Source organism: Mus caroli, unplaced genomic scaffold (genome assembly GCF_978045245.1).
Source record: "Mus caroli unplaced genomic scaffold, Mus_caroli_1 scaffold_11, whole genome shotgun sequence".
Classification (NCBI taxonomy): domain Eukaryota; kingdom Metazoa; phylum Chordata; class Mammalia; order Rodentia; family Muridae; genus Mus; species Mus caroli.
Genome location: NW_028227266.1, coordinates 69,905,515 through 69,930,815, shown reverse-complemented (window position 1 = coordinate 69,930,815; position 25,301 = coordinate 69,905,515). Strand labels below are relative to the sequence as shown.

General features: G+C 40.3%; 1 protein-coding gene across 1 annotated transcript in view; it reads right to left on the bottom strand.

The window, feature by feature from the left end:
- Aldh1a2 (aldehyde dehydrogenase 1 family member A2) overlaps nucleotides 1-25,301 on the bottom strand; it is an 80,001-nt gene that overhangs the window by 35,763 nt on the left and 18,937 nt on the right. Inside the window, exons 2-4 of the mRNA XM_021171467.3 lie at nucleotides 7,242-7,346; nucleotides 6,902-7,042; nucleotides 4,754-4,883 (exon numbers count right to left, since the gene is read on the bottom strand). Of these exons, the coding sequence (XP_021027126.1) occupies nucleotides 4,754-4,883; nucleotides 6,902-7,042; nucleotides 7,242-7,346 (376 nt within the window). The remainder of the gene's footprint in view (nucleotides 1-4,753; nucleotides 4,884-6,901; nucleotides 7,043-7,241; nucleotides 7,347-25,301) is intronic.

The window sequence follows — 25,301 nt, the reverse complement described above, 5'->3', positions numbered from 1 at the left end:
CTTGTTCTGTGTTTGACTTTGAATTGTGTTTAATGATATTTAAGGATGAACATACTAACCATTTTCAAATTTAAATCCCTTGCCCCTTTTCTCTTAGGTCCCTCATTATTTCAGTTATTTGAGGAACACTGTGAATATCAAGGAAGTTAGGTCTCTGTCATGTTTTTGCAAACCTTGCCCTCAATCTTTACCTTGTTCTTGGTGTTGTTTAAGCGATTTCAGCTTAAGTGGAGGGAAGGAGGAGGCAGGCAGGCTTTGCAGGTGGGACAGCAAGCCAATACCCGGAAACTATCCATGGGATGGCATTTAGTCCAAATGGTACTTTAAAGATCAGTTAACTACACCAACTCTGTATGGAGCCAACTCATGAACCTTCTAAATAGATACCATCAACTATACCAGTATAAGTCACTGCTGCCCATCGGTTTCTTGTTCTCTGGAAAGGGCTTCCACAAGCAGCAACGATATTGGTCAATACTCAAAAAAGGCCACTCCCATACTAAACCATAATTTAGCTAAGGTGATGCACTTAAGTAGCTAAATACAGAGCAGGGAATCTGGTGAGGGGGAGGAGGGATGAAGACTGAGATGGGGGACAGATGAGCTGCAAGAATAGGGAAGATGAATAGAAAACAATGTGAGAAGATGTTTAGGGTAAATGCACTAGTCACCTATGTAAGTGCAACACAGTGACTCATGGGTTTCTCCATCTGTGTCCTACGGATACAAGATTGTAAAGGTATCATGTAGTGTTGAAAGCTACTGAAAAATGAAAGGAAAGAAAAATGTAGACAATAGCTTTAGAAGCTGATCTCATAGGGAGTAAAGTTGACTTGATAATTGTGTCCCAAGATAAATTGAGTTATGAGGAATAAACTGTACTTGATAATCTTGATACATACTGAGCTAAAGGTTGGCACAGAAAGGGTACCAGATCCTGCAGTCCTCGTGGCTGGTCTCACTAAGTCTTAAATAAACACGGGGTATCTTGTCTTTTGAACTTTTCCCAAGGGAACACTGATTGAAACGAGTAAGAAATGGCCCTGGGCCTGTGAACTCAGTGGGTGTTCCTACATATCCAAGGGATACCCCCAGTTAGGCAGCTGTGGTTCCTGGGAAACATGAAGCATGCACCTTCTACAGGGCCCCTTGGGAAGAACTGATGGCTCTTAGGGGCCCTTCCCAGCTATCAGGACCCCAGAGCTTCTAGACCAGGGTTGCCAGGGGCCAGTCATTTGGGAGCTACCTTCCTAATCTTTTCCAATGTCACTAGCTCTATCGCTTGCTTGACTGGCCAAGTTGGCTCACTCCCTACCAATGTAACAGAGCTGCTTGCTAGCCTCATTCCAAAGAAAATGACCAAGTAACAAGTTTCACAGGTTAGTAACATTTTTCTTCCCATAGTCTTTAAAATAAAACAAATCTATTCATTTACTACTGTATAGAACCAGTTTTGCAGGCTACATATGCTGTCTGGATGCTACTTGGTGCTTCTCGCACTTCAATGTTCAAAGCCCTCAATGATCTTGCTGAATACAATCTGAACCCTCTGGTCATAAAGAATGTAAAAACCTTACAATTAGATATTCCATTGTGCTATAAACTTAACTGAACAGTACATTAATTTCTGCTGAGTATGCACACCCAATAGGTACATTAGGAAAAGCTTTTGTCCTAGAGGAAAGAGTACAGAATCAGCCTCTTTGTGAGAATTCAAGCCACTTCTCTATGTCTTTTGTTGGGGATTTGATTAAATTACACAGGGAATGAAGGGAGGAAAGGAGGGAGGGAGGGGGAGGAAGGGAAAGAGAGAGGGAGACAGACAGACAGAGACAGAGAGAGATCAAGGAAAATATTACTTTTAAAGACAGGGATTAAAAATGTTTTTTTTAAAAATTTAATGTAAGTTTTATTCATATTCTGGCATATCCTAGAATAAACTAAAGTCTAATGATATAGTTGAAATTATAGTTAACAAATCTTAATATATGAGAAATTGCGATATGTGATATGAAACTCAAGCTCTCAGGGATAACAACCAGGGGCATTTCAATCGCTGTAGCAAGTCTCACATAGCCAGTAACCGTAAAGGTGAGTTCCTTTAGTAACATAAGAATCTACAGTACCCAAAGAGCTGCAGGGCTCTGCAACCCTATAGGAGGAACAACAATATGAACTAGCCAGTACCCCCAGAGCTCATGTCTCTAGCTGCATATGTAGCAGAAGATGGCCTACTCAGCCATCAATGGGAGGAGAGGCCCTTGGTTTTGTGAAGATTATATGCCCCAGTACAAGGGAATGCCAGGGCTAGGAAGCAGGAGTGGGCGGGTTGGGGAGCAGGGTGGGGGGAGGGTATAGGGGACTTTCAGGATAGCATTTAAAATGAAAATGAAGAAAATATCTAATAAAAAAAGAATCTACAGCATAATTCAGTAAATGGATGCCATCTTGCTCTCTCTAATGTTCACATAGAATTACTTTGTGTTTGAGGATATAGCTCAGTGGTAGAGCATTTGACTGCAATAGAATTACTCTGGAGGAGATAGCAACCCTTTAAATAATCCAAGTAGTAAACATTAGAGTAAAAAGAGAGACCTATTCTATACTCTAGCAGATTCTAGTGTATGTAGACACCATGAAGCGCTGTCTGAGCATTTTGCAACAGTGACATATTTTTGTGGCTGCTTATTCAAGCAATGGAACTTTACATTAGCATAAAATGGCACTAATACTATTTCAACCAGGCGTCTACTGGTAAATTCTAAGAAGTGATATGATATTTTCCCAAGGCTTCCATGAATAAGTCTCAGCTCTATTGCTAGTTCATTACACAGTCTTGAAAAAGAGGTTAAGTTTACTCCTTTGTACTTGGCTCCCGTGTCTATAAAATGAGGTTAGTTATATGGGCCCTCAAGTTCTCTGCAGCATCTCCGCAGTGTTTCCAAAAGGTTCCTGGTGAAGAGCTGACTTCATGGCTTCCTCTCACCATCCATTCATATCCTATCAACTACCCCAGTTCTCCTCAAGTGGGTGCAGCAAACCACAATCTCATTGTGATTAAACAGGATTAGAGTTCACCAGTCCATTTACTATTGTCAGCACCAGAATGAGCTGGCTAAAGGCATTTGTAGTCATTCTTCAGTTTAAGAGGTAGAACTGAAGTAAAAATGAAATTGATAAATAACTATATATAAATATATGACCTGGATAGTTTTTAATCTTTGCTATCATTGACATATCCTAAAGCCACTTTATAACAAATTCAGCTTAAAGTATGGACCACATTTTCCTATTTACTATAAAATCAATAAAATCATCACTCATTCAGAGGAAACCAGGAGGCACCACAACTCCTCTTTCACCCTTAGCAAACTGAGTAAGTTTTGATCTGTCCTCCGTCACAGGGAAGCTATGGGCAGGAGAGGAACAGAGGACTCTGATTTGAGTTACAAAGATGGAAAGGGGGAAATAATACTTCTCAGAGCTACTACAGCAGAAGGGATAATAAACAGGCAAAGGGAAAGTATCAAATAAATCCAAGTAATGATTATTCTTAATCATCATAAGTAGGAGTTGCCAAAGGAGGGTCACAGCACGGGATTTATGGTCAGAGAGAATGGCTCCACTGAGTGCTAGGCCTGGAAATAATAGATAGTGTTATAAAGAGAATAGCACCAGGGCCCTTGCGGATCCAACTGATAGTGCATAATTCTGCAATAGCAGCTAACGGTGGGTCTTGAATGAGGTTGAATACAGTGTGGGGGCAAAAATGCCAAGTCAGAGGAAATAGCGTCTTGTTGAAGGTTCAAAATGATCATGGCACTCCTTCTTGCAAAGCCTTCTGGCAAAAGGCTATCCTTCAAGAAGATAAATATGGTAGACACCTTTTCTCTGTACCTGATGGACCGTCTATAATCACAGTGCACAAGACACAGTGCCATAATTTTTCACACACATTTTGGTTCTTAGACCTGACAGTTACTTGGTTGCGGCACTAAGTTTTACTATCTCACTAGGTGTGCACTCTAATTCCAGTTTGTCTTACATGCTTAATTGCTATGCAAATAAACATTCATTATTTCCTGTGTTCTAAAGCCAAACAAACACTGGGGATGATATGCAGAGAAATGCAGGTAACACATAAAGACCACATGGCCTTCCTAAATTCTGGACTTCACTAAGAAAAAGAAATCAACAATGAAATCAAATTGATACTGAATTAAGGTGTTGCAAAAGACAAATGTGAATGGGCTGAGACAATCTGAGAGAAAGTATCTAAGTAAGCATGATCTCCTTTACCCAATTCCCTCAGCAGCCTCCTGGCTTAGTCCCATGAGACTTCTCACCAAGAGCTGGGTCCATGTGTTGTCTTCACTCAGTCTCCTTCCTATAAAATTTCTTTCATCCAGCGGCTAAAATAGATACCCCTGAATACTCCTCTGCTCTCAAACATTTCCATACTGACGGTCTCACTTAATTCTCAGCAGCAAATCTTTGCACATCTACTCCCTGGCTGATTGATAAACTGATTTAAATGACCCTCCATACTTATATGTAGACTATTTATACATAAAAAGGGGACACGAAAAAAAGTTAGTGACATAATCTGTTTGGCCTTATGCTCTGTTCAAGCTGACACAAGTGTCTCATATCTGCAATGTACATGACTTCTCTTTGTGTTTATGAAGTACTTCTGGCAGAGTCCCACATTTCTCCCTCCCCCCATTTTTTAGCATACTCGTGTTTCACGTACCTACAGGAATGGTCATTCCGTGAATTTTATCAGCCCAGCCTGCATAATACCTCAGGGTTTTGATGACTCCCTGCAAATCGATGTAAAAAGCTTGCAGGAATGGCTTACCGCCATTTAGGGATTCCATAGTCTGTAGGAGAAGAAACAGAATAGTTAAGACTTCAGAACTTTGTGGTGACACACTGTTTTCTACAGAAGAAACAAGGAGCAGAGGGAACCCGGCTGGGTGTGAGTGGTGAGCGTTTCCCAAACAGGAAGGTGTCCAGTCCTAAGAGGCTTGCTTTAGCTATTAGTAAAAGACCACAGTGGACACACATGTGCTATTCTCTGCCTGTACATTTTCCTTAACCACTGTCCAGATATATAAACACAATGCTTCTTTAACTGATGATAAAGAAATCCTCCGCTTGTCAAACCACCTTCTGCTATATTAATGGTCAGAGTGGAATGGAGATCTTTCTGAGAGTGCACTAGTAATTCGAATCCACAAAGAGAAGCAGGGACATCAGTTTTGTATGCATTCAACATGGATATAAAATGTTCTCCACAGCTGCCAAGACCCCTGCTGAGAAGAGAAATATTCATGGTGCAGAGCAAGCTTATTTATTACCACCAAATAAACAAGGTCTCCTCTGGGGAAGCCCAGACTTTAACAATTTAAAGACTGGTTTTTGTAAACATTTATGTTAACAACCATTATCTATTAAGAGTAAAGTATCTGGTCCATTTATAAAAATAGCAATAATAAACAGCTTTACATTATAAACATTATTTTAATGACATGTTCCCAAATTGATTAAGTCTGTTACAAAAACAATGACCACTGAAGCAATGAAGTAGAACGGTTTTCACTTGAGACATACTAGGTTGTTAGATATTTAACAAATGAAATAAACAAAAATGGATATTTATAATTTACTGTTTCTCTCTAAAAGAACAGCATATAACACAGACTGGTATAAAATCATTAATTACTGACAAAGCTAAGACTGAGATGCTTCCATTCATGAAGTTAAAGAACACTATTTATTGCTGATGACAACACAGCTCACCTACTTACTGTACAAAACCAAGTTCATTTTTAAATGCTGCTTGTCACTACACTGGCTCACTTTTATAAAAGAAGATTCAATAGGTTCCAAGTCCTTCTAAAAACATTTATATATTCACAAATTGGATAATAAGTTCTCTATGTAGTTAGTTAGCAGAGAGCCAACGTCTACAAAGCAGAGAGAGAATGTAGACTCATAACCAATTGAGAACCATCCAAGAATGGACCCGTGGCTCACACAGTCTACATTCTTAAGTGCTCCTTAGCTCCAGAAAGTCTTCATTCTCAAAGAAACTAGGTAATTAGAAAAGATTTCTTTTTTTATTAATTAAATTGTGCATGTGTATGTGCACGGGTGCACATAAGTGCTCATAAATACAGATGCCCACAGAAGCCAGAGGTCTGATCCCCTGGATCTGGAATTTCAGGCAGTTACGAACTGTCCTATGTGAGTGCTGGGAATCTAATTCAGGTCCTTTGAAAGAGGTGTGCTCTTAACTGCTAAGCCAACACTCCAGTCCTCAAAATAACTTTTACTTTAAAAACAACAGCAGCAAAAAACAAAATCCATCAGATAAGAAGTTCCTATGTGTGCTGTGTGTTTGTGTGTGTGTGTGTGTGTGTGTGTGTGTACGTGTGATTGTTCTAGTGAAAAGAAATGGCAGTCTCTATCATAATTCTAAAAACTGGCAAAACAAACGAAGTAGAATGTATGAGGGTACACATCTTTCTTTTCCTATTTGATCTGCAAAAGAGCCACTTGGCATTTGTCTTTCACAAACAGCCTGGAGGTCCTGTTCCTTGATGCTTTTGTTTTGCTTGTCAAGTGGATGTGTTTTGCTTTGCTTGTGGGAGGTGTGAGAAAATGAGAAAGGAAGATCCTTAGTAGTGATGCAATGCTATGTCTTTTTCCTTCAAAATGCCACAAAGAGCTTCCCCAAAGACCTCTCAAACTTTGTGTGTGTATGTATGTATATATATATATATATATACTCTACCCTTCCCTAGGCTCCCTATCTGACAACACTTCACAGAATACTTTCCAGCTGAGTGGTCATTTTGGAGTAAAAACATAACTGCTTTCTTATTTTACTTACTGCAAGAGTTGCCCTGTCCCGTTCCACCAAGTCTGCAAGCTTGTCCAACAGACGTCCTCTTTCAGAAGCATCCATCCTTCTCCACACAGAACCAAGAGAGAAGGCAAGGCGGGCTGCCTGCACTGCCTTGTCTATATCCACCTGTTAAAGAGGAAGAGGAACAACTGAAGAGAAATACTACACACACACACACACACACACACACACACACACACACAAGCCCTACATGCTGTCATCAAAGAAATGATGCTTTGAACCTAAGTTGGCATCTAGAACACATTTTCATTGTTTTGCTGTTATTGGTGGTTGTTCTACAAGGCATCTTCTAAGCAATACACACCTTGTCTGCTTCTTGAACTTCACACACTTGCTCTCCTGTGGCTGGATTACAGACAGGGAACACTCTCCCACTCTCTGAGTTCTGCCATTCATTGTTAATAAAGATCTACAGAAGGGACACAAGAAAATGGGATATGAGATCTGGGAGATCAGAAGACAAGCAATATGGAGGCACCGTGGTAACACCACTTCTATTCCCTTACAGATACAGACATAGATTCTGAAGTGTTGAAAGACTTTCAGAGCAGTATCAAGTTCAACCTCCCTCCTAAAGCAGGAGGAATATATTCCCATGACAGCTGCTTCATCCAAAGATGAAGTAGGAGGAATCTTTACTTCAGTGAACGTGTCAACCAATTAGAGCGCCCTTCCATCAGTAAATACAAAGCATCTGGAGCACAGTCCCACACCAAGGCTAACACTATTGGTATCCAATTTCTAGCCATTATCTACAGGGGTAAAACTCTGGGTCAAAGTGATGGTTATTCGGACCAGTTTCTCTGTTGGAAGCATGAGGGAATCTTTAAGGAACATGCTTGAATAAGTATTTCCCTAATTATAGTCAGCTCAATTAAAAATTGACTATAACTAGTCTGACTAGTAAGTTAAACAAGTCACAAGGCACATGTGTTAGCAAAACCAAAGGGCTTCTAGAACTTTCAAACTGGTCTAAGATTTTATTAGAGGCATGCTTGTCTTGCAGTTGAGAGTGGTTTTAAAGAGCTCTTTCCAGTGTCCCACTCCTTAGTGTTTGAAATAACACCATTGTCTTCTGGATTCAGGTTTACTTTTAAAATTTTCTTATGGAGTATATTTCTAAGGGTTGCATGACCTTCATTATTTCTTGGAGGTTTCCTAAAGATCAAGTAGAAAATTATTTTTTATTCTTTTTTAACATTTATTTTTCTTCCTGTGTGTATGTATACATGGGGGCCCACTGTGCCACATGTGTGGAGATCAGAAGACAACTTGTGGGGGGTTGTTGTCTCTTTCCACTATGCAGATTCCAGGGGTCAAACTCAGGTAGCCAGGCTTGACAGCAAGTGCCTTAACCCATCAAAAACCAAACCAAACCAAACCAAACCCCTTACATTTTGATAAGACAAAACTCATTTTTTTCTATTAGCACTTCTAAATCCACTGATCACGTAAAAAGTATAAGAGAAACTGGAGGAATTTAAAATTGTCTAACTTTCCCTGCATCTTGAAACATTGTGCTAGTTCATTATTTGAGGACTGATTTCATCATCGTGCACCAAAGATTTTCTGTTAATGCTTAAAAAAATAAAAATAAGCAAATGAACTCATAGGCTTGTGTAGAAAGGAGTCAGTCACCATGATCTGACTGTCCTTCAGTTCCCCAGTTACAATGACCACAGTCAGACATGTCAAGAAGCTAAGAAAACAGTTCAGAGACATCATCTTGGTCATATTTTTTAACCTTTTATTGAACAGAGTTAAGAATTCAGAATTAAGTTTCTTTATCATGGGACAGAGGGTAATTAACCGAGAAAGATGCTTCCCGATCCTCAGATCAGAGACACATTTGAGACGTATTGGTGAGGGTGCAAGGGGCTATCTACTAAACTCTTTGTTTAAGAGCCTCTAAGATAAATTTTCTCAAACTCTAAACATAAAGAATTAGCCTGTGGTATTATAGCTCAGTGATAGAATGTTTGCCTCATGTACATAATCCAAGATTTGATCTCCAAAATGGGAAAAAAGTTTGTTAGCAAACAACAGTACCCCCCCCAAATAAAGAGAAAGAGGAGAAAAATCACTCAATAAGATTTTAATCATTTAATATTGTATAAGAAGGCTACCAAGGCACCAAGCCATCTTGTTTTAATAGAAATATATATGATAATTCCTTTATTTTTATGATATCTATGAGTAAACTTTACTTGATACAACATTTATAAAAACCAAAAATGAAAGGCTTTTAAACTATAATACTAAATAAATAAATAAATAAATATACTATTTAAAAGGGGATATCTCCTCTACAAAATGATGAGCCTTGGCGCTTCTTGGGAAGACTGCACCGAGAGAAGGCAGGAGCAGGAAGAACCAGAAGCACTGACCTAGCGCAACCCAGCAGAGCTGTATTTAGAAATCTGGACCCAGTACTTGAGATGAGGGAGATGCTCCCGATTGCTCCATTGCTCGTGGCAGCTGCTATGCAGGTGACTGTGCTCACCCACCGGGCTTGCCTCAGTTAACAACCCGACACCCACCAGCTGGGGTCAGTATGGAATGGCAGTGTCCCCTCCCATGCCTCAGTTCTTCCCTTGTTCTCATCAGCCCGTTATTCTCACTCTACAGTTTTCAAAAATCACTGAAAATATAAAACCTTGCTAAAAATATTAGAAAGGGTTCATTTGAATCAGAAGTGCATATGACTATTCTTCTTGGTATACAGTGTTGATATTATGAAGAGGTTCCCAACAGCCAATAACGGGATCTAAGTCTCTCCTAGAACTCCAGTGTCCTCCTTTGTGTCCACACTCACACTCAGCTCTGAGCTACAGTTGTTCCTCCAGCTCCACAATTCTTACATTACTTGGACCTACACTGCTAGTTTCAGGGTTTGTAGTTTTATTCCTAAAACTTCTTTTTTTGTTACTCAGAATAACTAGTCATAGTAACAGGTTATTACCCATGGAATGACAAGGGCATCTGGTATTTAGTGATATAGTTTAATAAATAAGCAAGTAAGAAGTAAAATTCTCTCAGTCAGATTCCAGGTAGCAGGTGTGAAGGAACAGGGGATTTGGACCCTGCATCTCCCAGACACCGCATTAATCTCCACTGGAGGAGCAATCAGCAGGGAAAGGTTTAATGAGAACGTGGAGGTTCACACCTCAAGAATCTCCTTCCATACATATGTCTTGCAAAGAGAAAACTACTACTTGCAAACACCACGCAGTTCTGAGATCAGACTTGACAGAAGTGATGAGACAAATTGCTATCAGTCTGCCTCTCGTGTGGAGTCCAAGAAGTGTGAGGTCTCATCTACAGCGTTTCTCCCCCAAAGACTCAACATGGGCTTAATCAGGACAGAACTCTGGCTAACCTAAATTCAACAACACCCAACAAAGAGCTGCCCATGCTATTCTACAGAGCCAGGATCATAAAGGAGGAGAGGAGTAATAAGCCACAAAAACTGATTGCATCATGTCACCATGGACTAGCTCCTGGACCGGAGGGAGACGAGAAGAGAAGAAATAGAGAGACGATTGATAAACTATGATTAAAACTTTAACGTTAGAGAATAATATGCCAAGGTCAAATTTCTGATTTTTAATATTACTAGAGAAATCTGGGTGAAAATTTAACACTAGCATTCATCTTATTGTTAATAGAATTATTTAAAATTAAAATGTTGAGTCCTCTTTTAGTGCCTTCTTTTTTTTTTAACTATAAAATGTCAAAACAAACTTTTTTGTTTTTTCGAGGCAGGGTTTCTCTGTGTAGCCCTGGCTATCCTGGAACTCACTCTGTAGACCAGGCTGGCCTCGAACTCAGAAATCCACCTGCCTCCTCCTCCCAAGTGCTGGGATTAAAGGCGTGCGCCACCACTGCCCAGCTCAAAACAAACTTTTTGACTGAAGAAATAAATGGCTCAACACTTTCCTTTTTGCCAAAGTATCCTTAAAAGTTCAGTTTGTGGAAAATAAAACAACTCAAAGACTAACTTAAAATATGGACCTGCGTTGCCAAAAATGCTTAATTTAATGTTTTTCATGTTATTTCCACTCAAAGGCATGTTAGCAAGATACTAGGAAATTCTCCCTTACGGTGTTGTGAGTTTCATGGTGAGTGTAAGGAAAGGTGTGGATTTCCCCCTCTGGAGGCTTTAAAGTAGAAAAAAGTCTGACTATTGCTTAATTTCTTTATAAATGACAAGCATGCACTTTTAACATAATTTTGTGCTGTGAGTGAAGGCAAAAGAAACAGACGGCCCATAAAAGAAGGAACCTGCCCTGGTCAGGTTCCTAGGAGGATGGGACAGATTAGCTTGTGAACGTTAACTTTTGATGGTTGTGAAAAGTCCCACTGACGTTTTACAGGTCGTTGTTGGACATGGTGGGCTCTTAATTAATGTTATGAATGGAATGTCTGTCGGGAGGGGACATGAATCACTGTCTAACATCTTTACAGATAAGATTAGAAATATAATACGTCTGCACCAAGACAAAAATCTCAAACATACTGAAGAATGAAGACTTTATTTGGGCAAGACGTTTTTATTACATTCTGTTGCATTTTATACAAAAGGATCTGTGTAACAAAAGCACAAGCTGAGCTATATCATATTGGAACACACTATGAACACATCATCCACACTCTAGACTATTAGTACCACTGAGGCTCCTGAGTGCTTCTCTGTGATCCCACCTCCAGCTTGACCTGTCCTGCTAGACAAAATCATTCACCTAGTTTTACTATCGGCTTTGCTTTTCTTGCCCTGGTTTAGTAATTATTAGAGACATCTCTCTGTTTGTGATTTTCATCTCAATCCTGTGAAATGGGATGTTTATCTTTATACTCAACAGTGTATCTGTCTGTCCTATGATAACTGAGAAATCTATGTTTCAGCCTTCTACCTTGAAGTGAGCTTGCCAATGTATGTCTTAGCGCCATCATCTTTGCCTCTACAAATATTGTTATTTACTGACTTTTTCTTGGACCATACTGTCTCAGTACTACCTTTTTAGTTAGTCAGTCGTAAGTTGGATAGCGCTAGCCTTCCAACTTTGTCCTCTTTGAATAGTTAACTACCCTGGGTCTTTTGCCTTTCCACATTCACCTTAGAATCTGTTTGCTGATGGCTACAAAGTTACTTAATAAAACTTTTGTGATTTTATTTAATCTATAGATCAAGGTAAAAAGAGCTGACTTCTAACATACTAAGTCATCCTATCCATGGGATATCTCTCCACTTGTTTAAATCTCTTTTGAATTACTTTAGCTAAACTATGGCTTATAAAGAATAGACTTTTCTAAAAATACTGAAGCCAAGCTCTCTCATCTGCCTATTCCCACAATGGTACTGTATATTTTAAAATTTAGGTTCCAGTGCTTGTTTCTTATAGAAAGGTTGCTCCTGCAACCTTGCAATCTCTCATTCGTCTTAAGAATCTTCCTATTCTGGAGTCAGGGGTAGTGTCCTAGAGATTTTACAACAATCAATTCATCCATAAACAAAGGCCATTTCATTTCTTCCCTCTCAGACTATATACTTTTATTTCCTTTTCTAAGCTTATTGACTAACTAGGAATTCATTACAATATTAAAGATGATTGACAGTAGGGGACACCTTGCCTTCTTCCAGTCTTAAGAATGAAAGTATCTAGTTTCTCACCATTAAATATACTGACTGTTCTATATTTTATATAAATGTTCTTTATCAAGTGGAGAAACTTCTCTTTCTGCGCCTAGTTTATTGAGAGATGTTTTGTCTTGACTGGGTATTAAGATTTTGTCAGGGTTTCATCCCAGATACAGTCACCAAACTCTGATACTATTGTGGATGCTAAGAAATGCTTGCTGAAAGGAGCCTGATATAGCTGTCTCCTGAGAGGCCCTGCAAGAGCCTTACAAATACAGAGTTGGATGCTCACAGCCAACCATTGCACTAAGTGCAGGGTCCCCAATGGAGGAGTTAGAGAAAGGACTGAAGGAGCTGAAGGGGATCGCAACCCCAAAGGAAGAACAACAATATCAACCAATAAGACCCTCCAGAGCTCCCAGGGGCTAAGCCACCAACCAAGGAGTACACATGGCTCCAGCTGCATATGTAGCAGGGGATGGCCTTGTCAGGCATCAATGGGAGGAGAGAGGAGAGGTCCTTGGTCCTATGAAGATATAGATGCCTCAGTATAGGGCAATCAAAGGTGGGGAGGGGGGAGTGGGTGGGTGGGTGGGTAGAGGAACACCCTCATAGAAAGAGGGGGCAGGGGAATGGGATAGGGGGTTTCCAGGAGGAGGGGAAACCGGGTAAGGGGATAACACTTGAAATGTAAATAAATTAAAAAAAATAAATTAAAAAATTTTTGTATTAAAAAAAGATTTTGTCAAACATTTTCCTGTAGTGACATGATGATGCAGTTTGTTTGTTTGTTTGTTTGTTTGTTTTTCTTTATCAGTTTACTGGTCAGGAAGCACACTGGTGTCTATTCTTATGTTGTTAGACTCAAATTTGCTAACATTTTTGTTGAATGTTTGGCAATCAAGCTCATAGTTTTCTTTTCTTATAAAGTCTTTATATAGTTTTGGTATTTGGATAATGATAGCCCCATAAAATAAATTAATGTTCCCCTCATTCTACCTTCCAGAATAGAATGTTAAGAATGTATATGTTGATACAAAACATCTGGATTTGAAGCTTTTAAGTTTATTAATTACCAGCTCAATCTCTTGGATACATTTAGGTTATTTAAATTTATTTTTCCCTGTTTAAGTTTTGGCTGAATGCAACTTTAAAAGAATTGTTCATTTCATTTATGTTATCAAATTTGTGGGTCCACATCTCTTCATAATACTTTTATTTCTTTTAATTTTTAATTTCACAATTTAAAATGTATCCTTTTTCATTCCTAATACAGTAATTTGGATTTTCTCACTTTGGCTAGCTAGGCTAGCAGTTTGGTACTTACTGAGTTTTAAAATTTTTTTTAGTTCATTTCTGCTATCTCTTTTTTAAAATTATTTTCTTCTGTTTAGTCTAGACTTACATAGTTCTTCATTCCTTGGTTTCCTAAAACAGAAGCTTAATTTTCTTTTAATATATACATTCAATAATATTTTTGATGCTTTATTTGTATTTAGTTCAAAATATTTTCACTCTCTCTTGAGATTTTCCATTGGCCCTGGTGTACTTTAGAGTCATGCTGTTTAGCTTCCAGGCATTACAAGGAGGTGTGACTGAACAGCTATCTTTCTGTTCTAGTTCAATCCCTCTGCGGTCTGAAAGCATATTTGTCTTATTTCTACTGTTTGGAATTTGTTAAACGGTGTCTGTGGTCCTGGATGTGGTCCATCTTGCGGGCTGTTCTCTGAGCATCCCGTTGGGCTGAGTGGGTTAGCTTACCGTTCTTAGAACTCGCACCTGTATTTGCTGCTAGAGAAAATCTAGTTCTGTGATTTTCTTTAGCTCTCTGTGCATTTTCAGAGTGCCGTTCTTGATCATTATTAACAGTAACAGCTATAAGGATATCTACTCCAGTATTTCTCGTTCCTACTGTAACATTGCATACGACAGCAGACGATTATATATTCACATACACAATAAGGCAGAGACTGAGAACAAAGTGTCTTTAGAAATGCCATGATTATTTATATAGAAATTCCTAAGAAATCTACAAAAACAGGATAGTAAATTTAACACAGTTTTAGCATATAAGATTAATATATGATTGACATACTATGAAAAATCCCTAGAAACTGAAATACACACACACACATATATACAGTAGTAATATACATATGTGCACATTTGTACATATTTGTCCAAGTTGCACTGTGACAGAATCTTATAGGACATGCTTTCCTTCATTGATTAAATCACTCTCATGTCACTATTTCCAGCAACAATTTCTAACCTCCCCAAACACAGAAATTAAAAAGTACTTGCTTTAAAAAAAAAAAAGTCTAAAAGTGAAAAGCTATGGATTGTGCTTGCAATGCAATGACTTATAAGATTAAGAGATCTGCACAACTCTCTCTAACATCCTCCCCTGCCAAATAAACTGACAAGACATAAATAGCATAATTTGGAACTAAGGGGGGGTGGGAATAATTAAGCAAAAATTTTATTTTAAAGAAAAATAAAGTCCTATACAATCTTTATTAAAGGAAGCCTGAACTTGTTTGTAAGTACTACTGAAAACTCAAAGAAGATGTATCCTCTACTGTTCTGGGACTTATAATAATATTTCACAGATGAGACTGCTTTCAGGAAAGTTAAATGATGTAAGGCATTCTGTGATTTAGTGCCAAGATGGACAGCAGAGATAAGCATAGCAAATGTTCTCTACAGAGAAGGGAGGTATTGGGCGATAGTGTGGCTGAAATGTTAGAAGAATACTCCAGGAGACAAGAAATAACGAGGGAGGGTGACCTGGGGTAGTCAGGGAAGGTAGAAGACAGAAACTCTATCCCTAATAAAATGATTCCGCTGGCCTGGCAGGCTCTCTTTGATTACAGCCCCCTTCTGAGGACCATCTGATATCCTTCCAGGCTCAAGTGTGGCAGAGAAGAAAGGCACATTTAGCTTTTCCTCCCACTGCCAAGTCCCTGGTCCTACAGAAAGCTCACAGGATTGAGCTTCCTCTGACTCTTCAACATCATCCCCTACCACAACATCCTCCTCCTCAGGGTAGGAGGTAAACACAGAGGGGAGCAAGGCTCAGGAATCATGGAAATCCATACAAACAATAGCAAGTAAATCTAAAACCACATGAGAAGCAGCCAGTCATAAAAATAGGAAGCCATGCCAAAAGAGAAACAAATTTCAGGTTTATCAATTAATCCCACATTTATAAAGAACAAATGGGGTGAAAATATCATGGGAGAAAAAAGATGTTTCCAATGATACATAAAGTCACTAAAATAATGCCAGAAAAAAATTTTAAGTATAGTGAAGAGGCCCCAAAACAATCTCCCGGATTTGATGTTGTAACTAAATGAATAGAGGGGAAACTCATGGCTTAAAGTCAAGGAAACAGGGAGATAGGAAATAAATACATCAGGGCAATAAATGACTAGGCAAGATATTCAAGAGTGAGAGGTGAGGAAACAGACAGAAAGAGGGAACACAATGACAAAGAGATGTCACCTCCCAGGAGAACTCACAACATAAGCACTGACATTCTGAATTATTTTTCTCAACATGAAAATCTGTTTGTTTTTTGTTTTTGTTCTTTTCTTTTTTTTTAAAGCAAGACCAGTCAGCAAACAGAGAGTCTGGAACATGAAAACAAGCAAATAAAAGCTGTCAGGCATATATAATAATCATGCTATGAGAACTCTTAATTAGCTGTAGGCTTGAGTCAGGCAGGCCCTTGGCTTTGGCAGTGTTTGCATTTTGTTAATACTCTCCACGGTGAGGGAGAAACTGCAGGAGCATGCTCATGCTTGAGTAGTGTCATATTGATAGTTATAAGTCTGTGTCCTTGGTCCCAAAGAGTGAGAAGCCATGCAAAGACATGGAAAAATAAAGACCAGGAGCCAGACCCTGGAGATCAGAAGTTTTACACTGCATGTGGGCAATGTACCCAAAGGACGTGAGGGTCAATGGGACTCAGAAATTTTTCTTTCTTCTTCATAATTCCTAATAAATCTCTATTATCATCAATAGCAATGCCATCCTGCCCATGTTTCCTGGTTTGTTAACCTTAGAATTTTCCTATGTGGCCTCTCCTCTCATTTTTCTTTTCTAAAAATCGAAACACAGTTGACCTCGAGAGGCTGTGCCTCTTAGCCATGGGCTTCTATGGTCTCTTTTTATAGCAGGCCCTGCTCTCCCCCTTCTCTGTGCTTCTTATCTCTTTCACCAATATTTGTTGAGTGTCTACTCTCTTCTAGACACCATGCTTGCTGGGGTCTCCTAGGTTTGTTTTCCTTCTTCTCTAGGCCAAGGGCATTATGTCTCTCAGTCTAAACACATCTGTCTACCTTTGGCATATGGTCCCATCAGTAAGAGGGCCAAAGAGGGTCTTGACTCACTATTACAAGAGACAAAGACCAGGGCTTCCATATCCACATCAAATCATATGCAAATAATTGTTAAGAGGAAATAAATGACTCCTGAGACCAAATCACTTGTAGAAAGCAGGCTTGGCTAAAACAAAACCAATTATGTATACTCTACTGCCCCATAATTCCTAACTGTGCTACTTGCATCTGCTATACTAAAAATAGTAAGACACAGTCTAGTGGGTGGCTTTGATAGAAGCTGGTTGGATGACAGCATCTGGGACTCTGTTGGAGCAACATGACATCAAAGCCAAGCACACACACCAGTATCAGTTGTGACATAGTTCTAAACTGGAAGAAACAATACTCGCCATTCGTCCATCCGTGTTGCAGAAGGCAATGGGAACTGCTACCGGTCCTGGTTAATGTTCATTTCTTCCTGTTCCACTTTCTATAAACAAGGTAATGCCTATACAAGCTCATTACTGTAAACTGAGCACATTTAAATTGGTAGTAAAACCAGAGTATTTACTCTAGTGCGTGTATAAAGTGCCTTGTCTAAGGTTTTGGAAATGTTTCAAGTTTTGAAACCAAGCAGCTGGCAGCTTTACAAGCCAACCCTTACACTGAAATCCCTCGCTCTGGAAAGTCTTTTGGTGTCCCGTGTCAGGTAGTACCATTCAGCAGACATCCATCTCCTCCCGCCCCTTGGATTCTTTCACCATAAATTTGCATTCACAGGGCTCTTATAACTCTTGCAGCACTCCAGGCTCCAATGGCTGTTGATTAAATGTATGTATCCTGTGCATTCAATCTGACTTTCATTATGGTCACTTCGTAAAACCGCCATGGGCTGGACAAGCGATGACACATAGCAAGAACCTGGAATCCCTGCAAAGTCTCAGATGAGAATTTTTTTCTCTCTCTCTCCCTCCCTCTTTATTAATAGTGACCATTTAGTGGCCTAGCTCTAAATCAGCCAGCGTATTTGACAGCAAATGTTCCTATCTATGGATTATATATAACCCGTCCTAAACACCAGATGAAAAAGGGATAACCCCAAGAAAGGAAGGGCTGGCTTCCATGTAAATCATGTTACAAATTGGACAACACCCAGAGAGTTCATTGTTCGCCCTCAATTGTGAAGGCCATTCCCATTTACTATTCCCCTGGAATGGATGTTAATTAAGGCCGACTGAGACCATAAATCACCCTGAGAGTTTTACAATGTAATTCAGCATTAAGCATATGTATTTAAATAAAAAGTAACTGATTAACCACTACTGCTTTTCCAGAAGTTGCTGAGGCCATTTCTTTATAATAGAGGCATGTCACTTTTCATTTTTGTGGGGAGAAAATGAAAGAAGTATTATCTTCTTTAAAAGGTAACAGTTAGGATACTTAAGGGATCCATGACACTGTTTATTATGAGAAAGAGCGGAACTGAAAAGAATGAGGGAAAAGGAGAGAACAAAAAGGTTAGGGGAGGCCGTTGGTACCTATTCCTTATCTCCTTTATCATTACTCCTTTTGGTCCAAGCATTTACTATATGCATCTATTTCATGTTAGGCACCACGCTAGGCACTGGTGCATAAGACTAACCCTACTCTCAACCCGATGTGTGTAGTGCCGTGGCTGGGGGAGGCCAGCCCAGCTGTTGCTGAATTCATGCAATGTTTAGCAACATTTTGAAGGATTCATTGAGTATCTCCTATGCACCTAGGCACATGCTTATAAATGATCTGTGTGTGTGTGTGTGTGTGTGTGTGTGTGTGTGTGTGTGTGTATGTGTGTGTGTGTGTGTGTGTGCATGTGTGTGTGTGGTGCGTTCATGTCTACAGGTGCGTGTGCATACACAAGCCCATGTGAATGTGGAAGCCAGAGGATTATTTCCTCAGGCATCTTCCACTCTTTTTGGAGTCAGGGACTTTTACTATCCTAGAGCCCATCACGAAGGGTAGGCTGGCTGGCCAACAAGTTCCAGGGAGCCACCAGTTTCTGTATTTCCGGTGCTAGGGTTACAAAGTCACACCATTGTGCTTAGATTTTTTTTAATGGGTTCTGGGGATCAAATTCACAACCTTGTGCTTGCAAATCAAGCACCATATTTGCTGAATTATTTCCCCAATTCCAACCAAAATGATATGTTTTATATTCAAATTGCATATAATAATATCAGAGGGGTAACTTGTGTGCTTCCCTGAAACCCAGCCAAAGCAACCACATCTGTCTGTCAGAAGCAACAGGCCATACTTCTGGAGAAAGGATCTTTGAGTGCACAGCTGAAGAGGCAGGACTACTAAAGCACACGTTCTTAAAGAGCTGTGTTGGGAATCTAGACATGGTCGTGACTACACTTTGAAAAGTAAAGCAACCTGCAGAAAGAGAAATAATAATAATAATCCAAGAAGGCACTTGGTTTTAGTATGAAGTGCATGGATAGTAGAAACCCACAAAAACCAAACCAGAACAGCTAGTAGAATTAGTTACCCAAAATGTACTGAGAACTCTCACTATCTCACTCGATTTAGATGTCAAATCTGTGATGTAGGCACTATTTTACTTTCCCATAGAATAAACAATGATTTGTGTTTCAAGCCCAAACTCATGCCACAGGTAATTCCCAGAGCAAAAACTTGAATGTAGGTCTGTTGGCAAAGCTCTCTCCAGTCTACTCAGCATTCCTGGACTTCCTCCTTTTGTTTGCCAAGCTGATACTTTAAAGAGATCTGTATTCTGTTCAGCCAAGGCAGGAGAAAAATAATATAACTAGTCAATTCACTGTAAAGTCAAACATAAAACATGATTATCAAGGGAACACTGGACTCTAACATTTGCATAAATAGGCTGTACAGGCATGGTTCTAGATACTTTATGCTCAGGGCTGCCAAATGAAATGTGTCCTTTCTGTTCTACAGATGAGGAAGCTGAGGCTCAGGAATGTAAAGAACCTCCCAGCATCCAGGAGCGAAATGGATCTGGAGTCCAAAAGCTGAGCAACCAGCTACCTTCTGCTCAGTGCAGTGTGGTACTGGAAACGGCAGTAACAAATGTGTTTCTGCCATGCTGCATAACCTGTGAGTAGCATTTGTACTGTCCTAAGCAATAACCTCTGTGTTTCTTCCTGTTTGATCTGTCCCAGCCAGTCCTTCTCCTATGCCTAAGCCAGAACGATGCAGAAGAACATCATCTCATGCTGAACTCCCAACACTATATTTTCCATCGAGTACGTGTTCATACCTAAATACGGTGGGAGTCGGTGCCTCTGGAAAGAACCAGCAACCTTGCATAAACCAATGGGCAGATAGTGCCCTAAATCCTGCAGTTTTAAGCTCCTCTCTAAATTTATTCAACTGCTACTACAAAACATCATAAAGCAGGTGGTTTCCAGACAACAGGGACTCAGTTCTCACAGCTCTGAGAGCTAGATCAAGACACCAGCAGGTCCAGTCTCTAGTGAGGACCCACTCTCTGGTTCACAGATGACACCTATCCTCCTTTGTACTCACATAGCAGAATAGATAGGTTAGCTGTTTTGGGGTCTCCTTTGTAAGGACACAGCCCATTCATGGGAAACTCTGTCTTATCACTGTTCAAAGATTTCACCTTTAATACTGTTGCCTAGGTAACCATTTGGGTTGCAACACAAAAAATTTGGGAGAGATATAGACATTCAGACAATCTATTACTCTCAGCCCTCCCACATTCCACACTAAAACTACAGCAATTCTTTAACAAGATATGAACTTTTATGAGCCAGAATATTTAACCATGCCACTCCCTTTCTTTACTTGTTAAAATATTAAAATAATGGCACTCTTTCAAAACGCAGTTCAAATACAACCTCTCAGAAAAGACTTCCCAAGATCCTCCGCCATCTGCTATCTATCCATCATATTAGCCTGTGATACTGTTATCCATGTTCCTACTTTGAGGTTTGCTCCTTAAGGACAACTGCACCACCATGCCATTGTTATTTTTATAGCTCTCTGATACTGGAACTGTGGCCTTAGCAGTTGCTCAATAAAAGTTTGCTCTGTGTTGACACTGCATAGGTAGCAAGTCCTTCTTTCAGTAAGAACTAGACAACACCCTTCAAAGACAAGGTTCTTAGACTCCTTAGCCTCACCTTTGAAATGAGCTGTCCCTTAGTCAACACTGAATATCATCTCGCTTTGCTTATTTTCCCTTTCTACCTTGTCTGAATTCAAAGTCCTACTTTATTATGGCACACTATTAGGATACTTGTTTGTGTGTTTCTTGTCTAAATTAAACAGTTTTTAACCGGAATATAATTTTAGTGTCCTAAAAACAATGCCAATATCTTGTCATAGCCCTTAGGAACAAAAGTGCTTCGCTGGCTCTCTGCAATCCAGTCTAAGAAGCCGAGTGAGAACGCAATTCCCACAGCTAACCACTGGTGACTGTGCAGCATAGCCAGTCCACATTTTAATTTCAACAGACTGTCATAAGAGTTTATATATAAGGAGATATTACTTTCTGTGAGTATTTTCCTTGATAGCATTGGAAGTATGTGTTGGGAGGAGAAGCAGAAGGAACAGGGAGAAAGGCTGCTTGTGTTCTAATCCTGGCTTCATTGCTAAATACCAAGCAAGTGACTTGCTAGACACTTTTCTAGCTTTCAGTGTTGTCTTGAGGGTCTCAGCCTTGGTAACCAAAAAAAAAGGCTCATATATGACATTTCTGACACAGACCCGTCCTGCCCCTTGACAGACACTTCCTGGATGAGTTTCTGGGGTACAGCGTGAAAGTATACCTTAGGAATCTCCTATGGACTAACTGAGAAACGGTGCTGTGATGGAGTCCACTGTCATTTCCACTGGCCTTGCCATTCTCATTCGTTTATATCTGAGGTCCAAAAGAGCAGGCACACCACCAGCAGGCGCCTGGTTAAATGCTTATCAGAAGTTGTGATAAAGCACAATGTTCTCTACCCTCCGTGAGCTTGAACGTTTCACAGCCATTTAGACAACAGCAGCTGAATTCACTCACCTTCTGCATTCACAAGTAGCTTGTACCATTTTCCCACTACAGCTAGGTTTTAATATGTAATGGTGACTACGAAGACACCAAAAAGAATAATAAAATTTAGGTAGAAGGGTCCTAAAATCCAGGCCAGCTGGGACTCTGTCGCATACTTCTCCCAGGAAAACTGGCTTTGGTTTCCACTGTATAACCATCTGTATGGCAAGCTAGTGCTTTGACAGCCAAGCCTACTAAAGCTTTATTTTAATATTTACTGCTGAGTATCTTTGTCTGACCTGAATATTAATAGAAGCTGGGTTTGGCTATGAAGAGACGGTCACAGAGCTAGAAGGGGCCTTAGACACAACTTACATATTCATACTCCAATATCTTGTTGATGGCTGTGTGCCTGAGAGTGGCACAACAGAAGCCAGAACCACCATGCTCTGATTCCCATGCCAGTGTTTTCCCTACATTTAATTTTTGCTGATATCAACTTGAAAAGCCAGCTGGATAGCCAGTAAGGTACTTGAGCTAGCCCTCCCTGCTTCTTTCACAGGGTTTGTTAGAAATCTTGATATGACATCTTAGAAATTATTCAGCAGAAGGAATTTTACTTGTATCTAAGTTCCTTTTCTTCCAGCAAAACCAGTAAAGAGAGACAGTTACCTCACATTTCAATTTTTTAAAGGCACAATGTATTCAGGAAACCCTGGCTTACATTAGGACATGTGGCACAACTTTAAATGAGATGCTCGGCCATTTCCATCTGTGCTGTCCCTAGGTGTAGAACTTTTGCCAGGGAACTTCTGCAGCCAGACTATAATGAACCTCTGATAGCACTTTTTTTTTCTGGATTTCTTAAAGAATAGTTTTGTGCTCTTAAAACCATGCACATCTACATAGCAGCTACAAGGGAGACTTCAAAAGCAAGCTTATCCCAATGGCTTGACGCAGAGAGCTGGCTCGGGATGAGCAGAAGGAAAGGGGAGTGTCCAGTGACTGCTTGTAGGAGCTGACTATATCTGAGTTGAGTGAAGTGCCTTTTCACACTCCCTTCCTCTACAGAGTCTGGGTATCCAAGCTGAGCAAGAGAAATTCATCAATTGCCAAAGTGTTTATGAACCAGTCACAGCTGTTTGGCAACAGTTTGCCTTCCTGGCTAAGAGCATGAAAATAAAAACTCACGCTGGCACTTTACTAGAGGCACTACATAGAGAGCATTTAAAAAACTCTGTGCCGAAGTCTAATTCCCTTCTGTAAATATTTTACAGCATCCTAGATGCTCAGCACCTGGGAAGGAAATGTCCTATAAAAGACTTTCGTCTCTCAGAAATACCATCTTCCCAGAGGTATGCTTTCAGGAAGCCTAACAAGGACAATGCACCATAGCAAACGCTTCCACCAATCAGAGTGGCCCTCCCCAAACCATAAAGGAACAGACAACTCATTGTCTCCAGAAGAGATGTTCAGATATGCGAGTGGAGAATATGGCAGTACTACTGAGCTGACACAAGAAGACTATACACACGTGCATGGTAATGTCAATCCAAGGCAGTCGTGTTGGGCTATACAGCTTTATTTTTTAAGAGACCACTGGAGGGCCGGGGGTAGTGGCACACGCCTTTAATCCTAGCACTTGGGAGGCAGAGGCAGGCGAATTTCTGAGTTCGAGGCCAGCCTGGTCTACAGAGTGAGTCCCAGGACAGCCAGGACTACACAGAGAAACCCTGTCTCAAAAAAACAAAAAGAGAGAGGGAGAGGGAGAGGGGGAGGGGGAGGGGGAAGGAGGGGGGAGGGGAGGGAGGGGGAGGGGGAGGGGGAAGGAGGGGGAGGGGAGGGAGGGGGAGGGAGAGGGGGAGGGGGAGAGGGAGAGGGGGAGGGGGAGAGGGAGAGAGAGAGGGGGGGAGGGAGAGGGAGAGAGAGAGAGAGAGAGAGAGAGAGAGAGAGAGAGAAAGAGAGAGAGAGAGACCACTGGAAGTGAGAGACTAGGGAGATACTTCATACAGTAAAATAATTGTTGCACAAGCATGGAGACCTGAGTTGGGAATCCCTAGCATGCATGTAAAAGCCAAATGTACAGTGTGTGCTGGCAACCTCAATATGGAAATAGGTAGAGAAGAGACAGGTAGATCCCTGGAGCTCACTGGTTAGCCAGTGCAGCCAATCTATGAACTCCAGGTTCACAAAGAGACTGAAAAAATAAACATGCAGAGTAACTGAGGGAGACATCCAAAGTGGACCTCTGACCCTGCATACATGAGCACGCACACACACGCACACACACACACACACACACACACACACACACACACGGACCATTTGTCTTTCCTACCCCAAGGTAAATGAAGAGTTACTTTATTTATTTGTCCGTGCTTAAAGACTGTTAGGAGAATTGTACCTATGTGTGGAAAACAGTGTAAAGTAGGAAAGTCACCAAGGACTGAAGTCACTAACTTTGAAAGTAGGTTTTTCATCGTTCTATAAAGAACACCCTAGAAAGGAAGTACAAGAGTTAAAGGTCTCCATGTAACTAACTACCCGTCTGCCTGTGCCTACAAACACTGAGCAAGTTAGCAAGCTACCTTTAAGCTTTGCTTTCTCTTCAGTAGGAAAAGAAAGGAAGCTCTATCTACCTTACAAGGCTGGTGTGCCATTAGTGAGGTAGAGTATGTATGTACCTACAGCTTAAAATAAAAGGTTCTCCTCTCTCCACATTCCTTCATGAAAGGTCTCTGAGTTTCATTTGCTTTTTCCTATATCCTAAGATAGCAAATATGAGAATATGCTCAAAAGATAAAAAAAAAAGTTCCTAAGGAAAGGTGGTCAGAATAACACATTTACATTAGCTATCAACAGGATAGACCATCCTGGTGGTTGCACTAAGTTGTTTTTTAATCTCATCAGTTACTGGGAAGACTCAACAGTGCACGTTAGCCATGCAAGCTGCATCATTTAACCACTTCTGAAGCAGTTCTGGGGGGCGAATCAGGCTTTGCACCCTTTTCAGCTCACAGAACAGTTGCCATGACTACAGTATAGACAGAGGTAGTCATGAGTAATACTCTAACTGGGAAATCTAAACTCGGAGGAATTTTCTAAACAGTAGGTATGGATAGGATTTCGGTGAAAACCTTTTCCTATCCTCAATCAATCCGTTGACACAGCTGCCAGGTTTTATTTCAATAATGGAACGTTTTGTTATTTTTATAGTAAATGCTTTAAATTATGTGCATTAAGCACTGCAGTATGCAGTGCCTTGGGAAGTTACATATTACTTAGTTTGCCACTGAATTGCATTTGGATCATCACTGCTGAGTACCAGTTAGTGGATCAATAGGCAGATCCACCAGTTTGTATACAGAGGCTCAA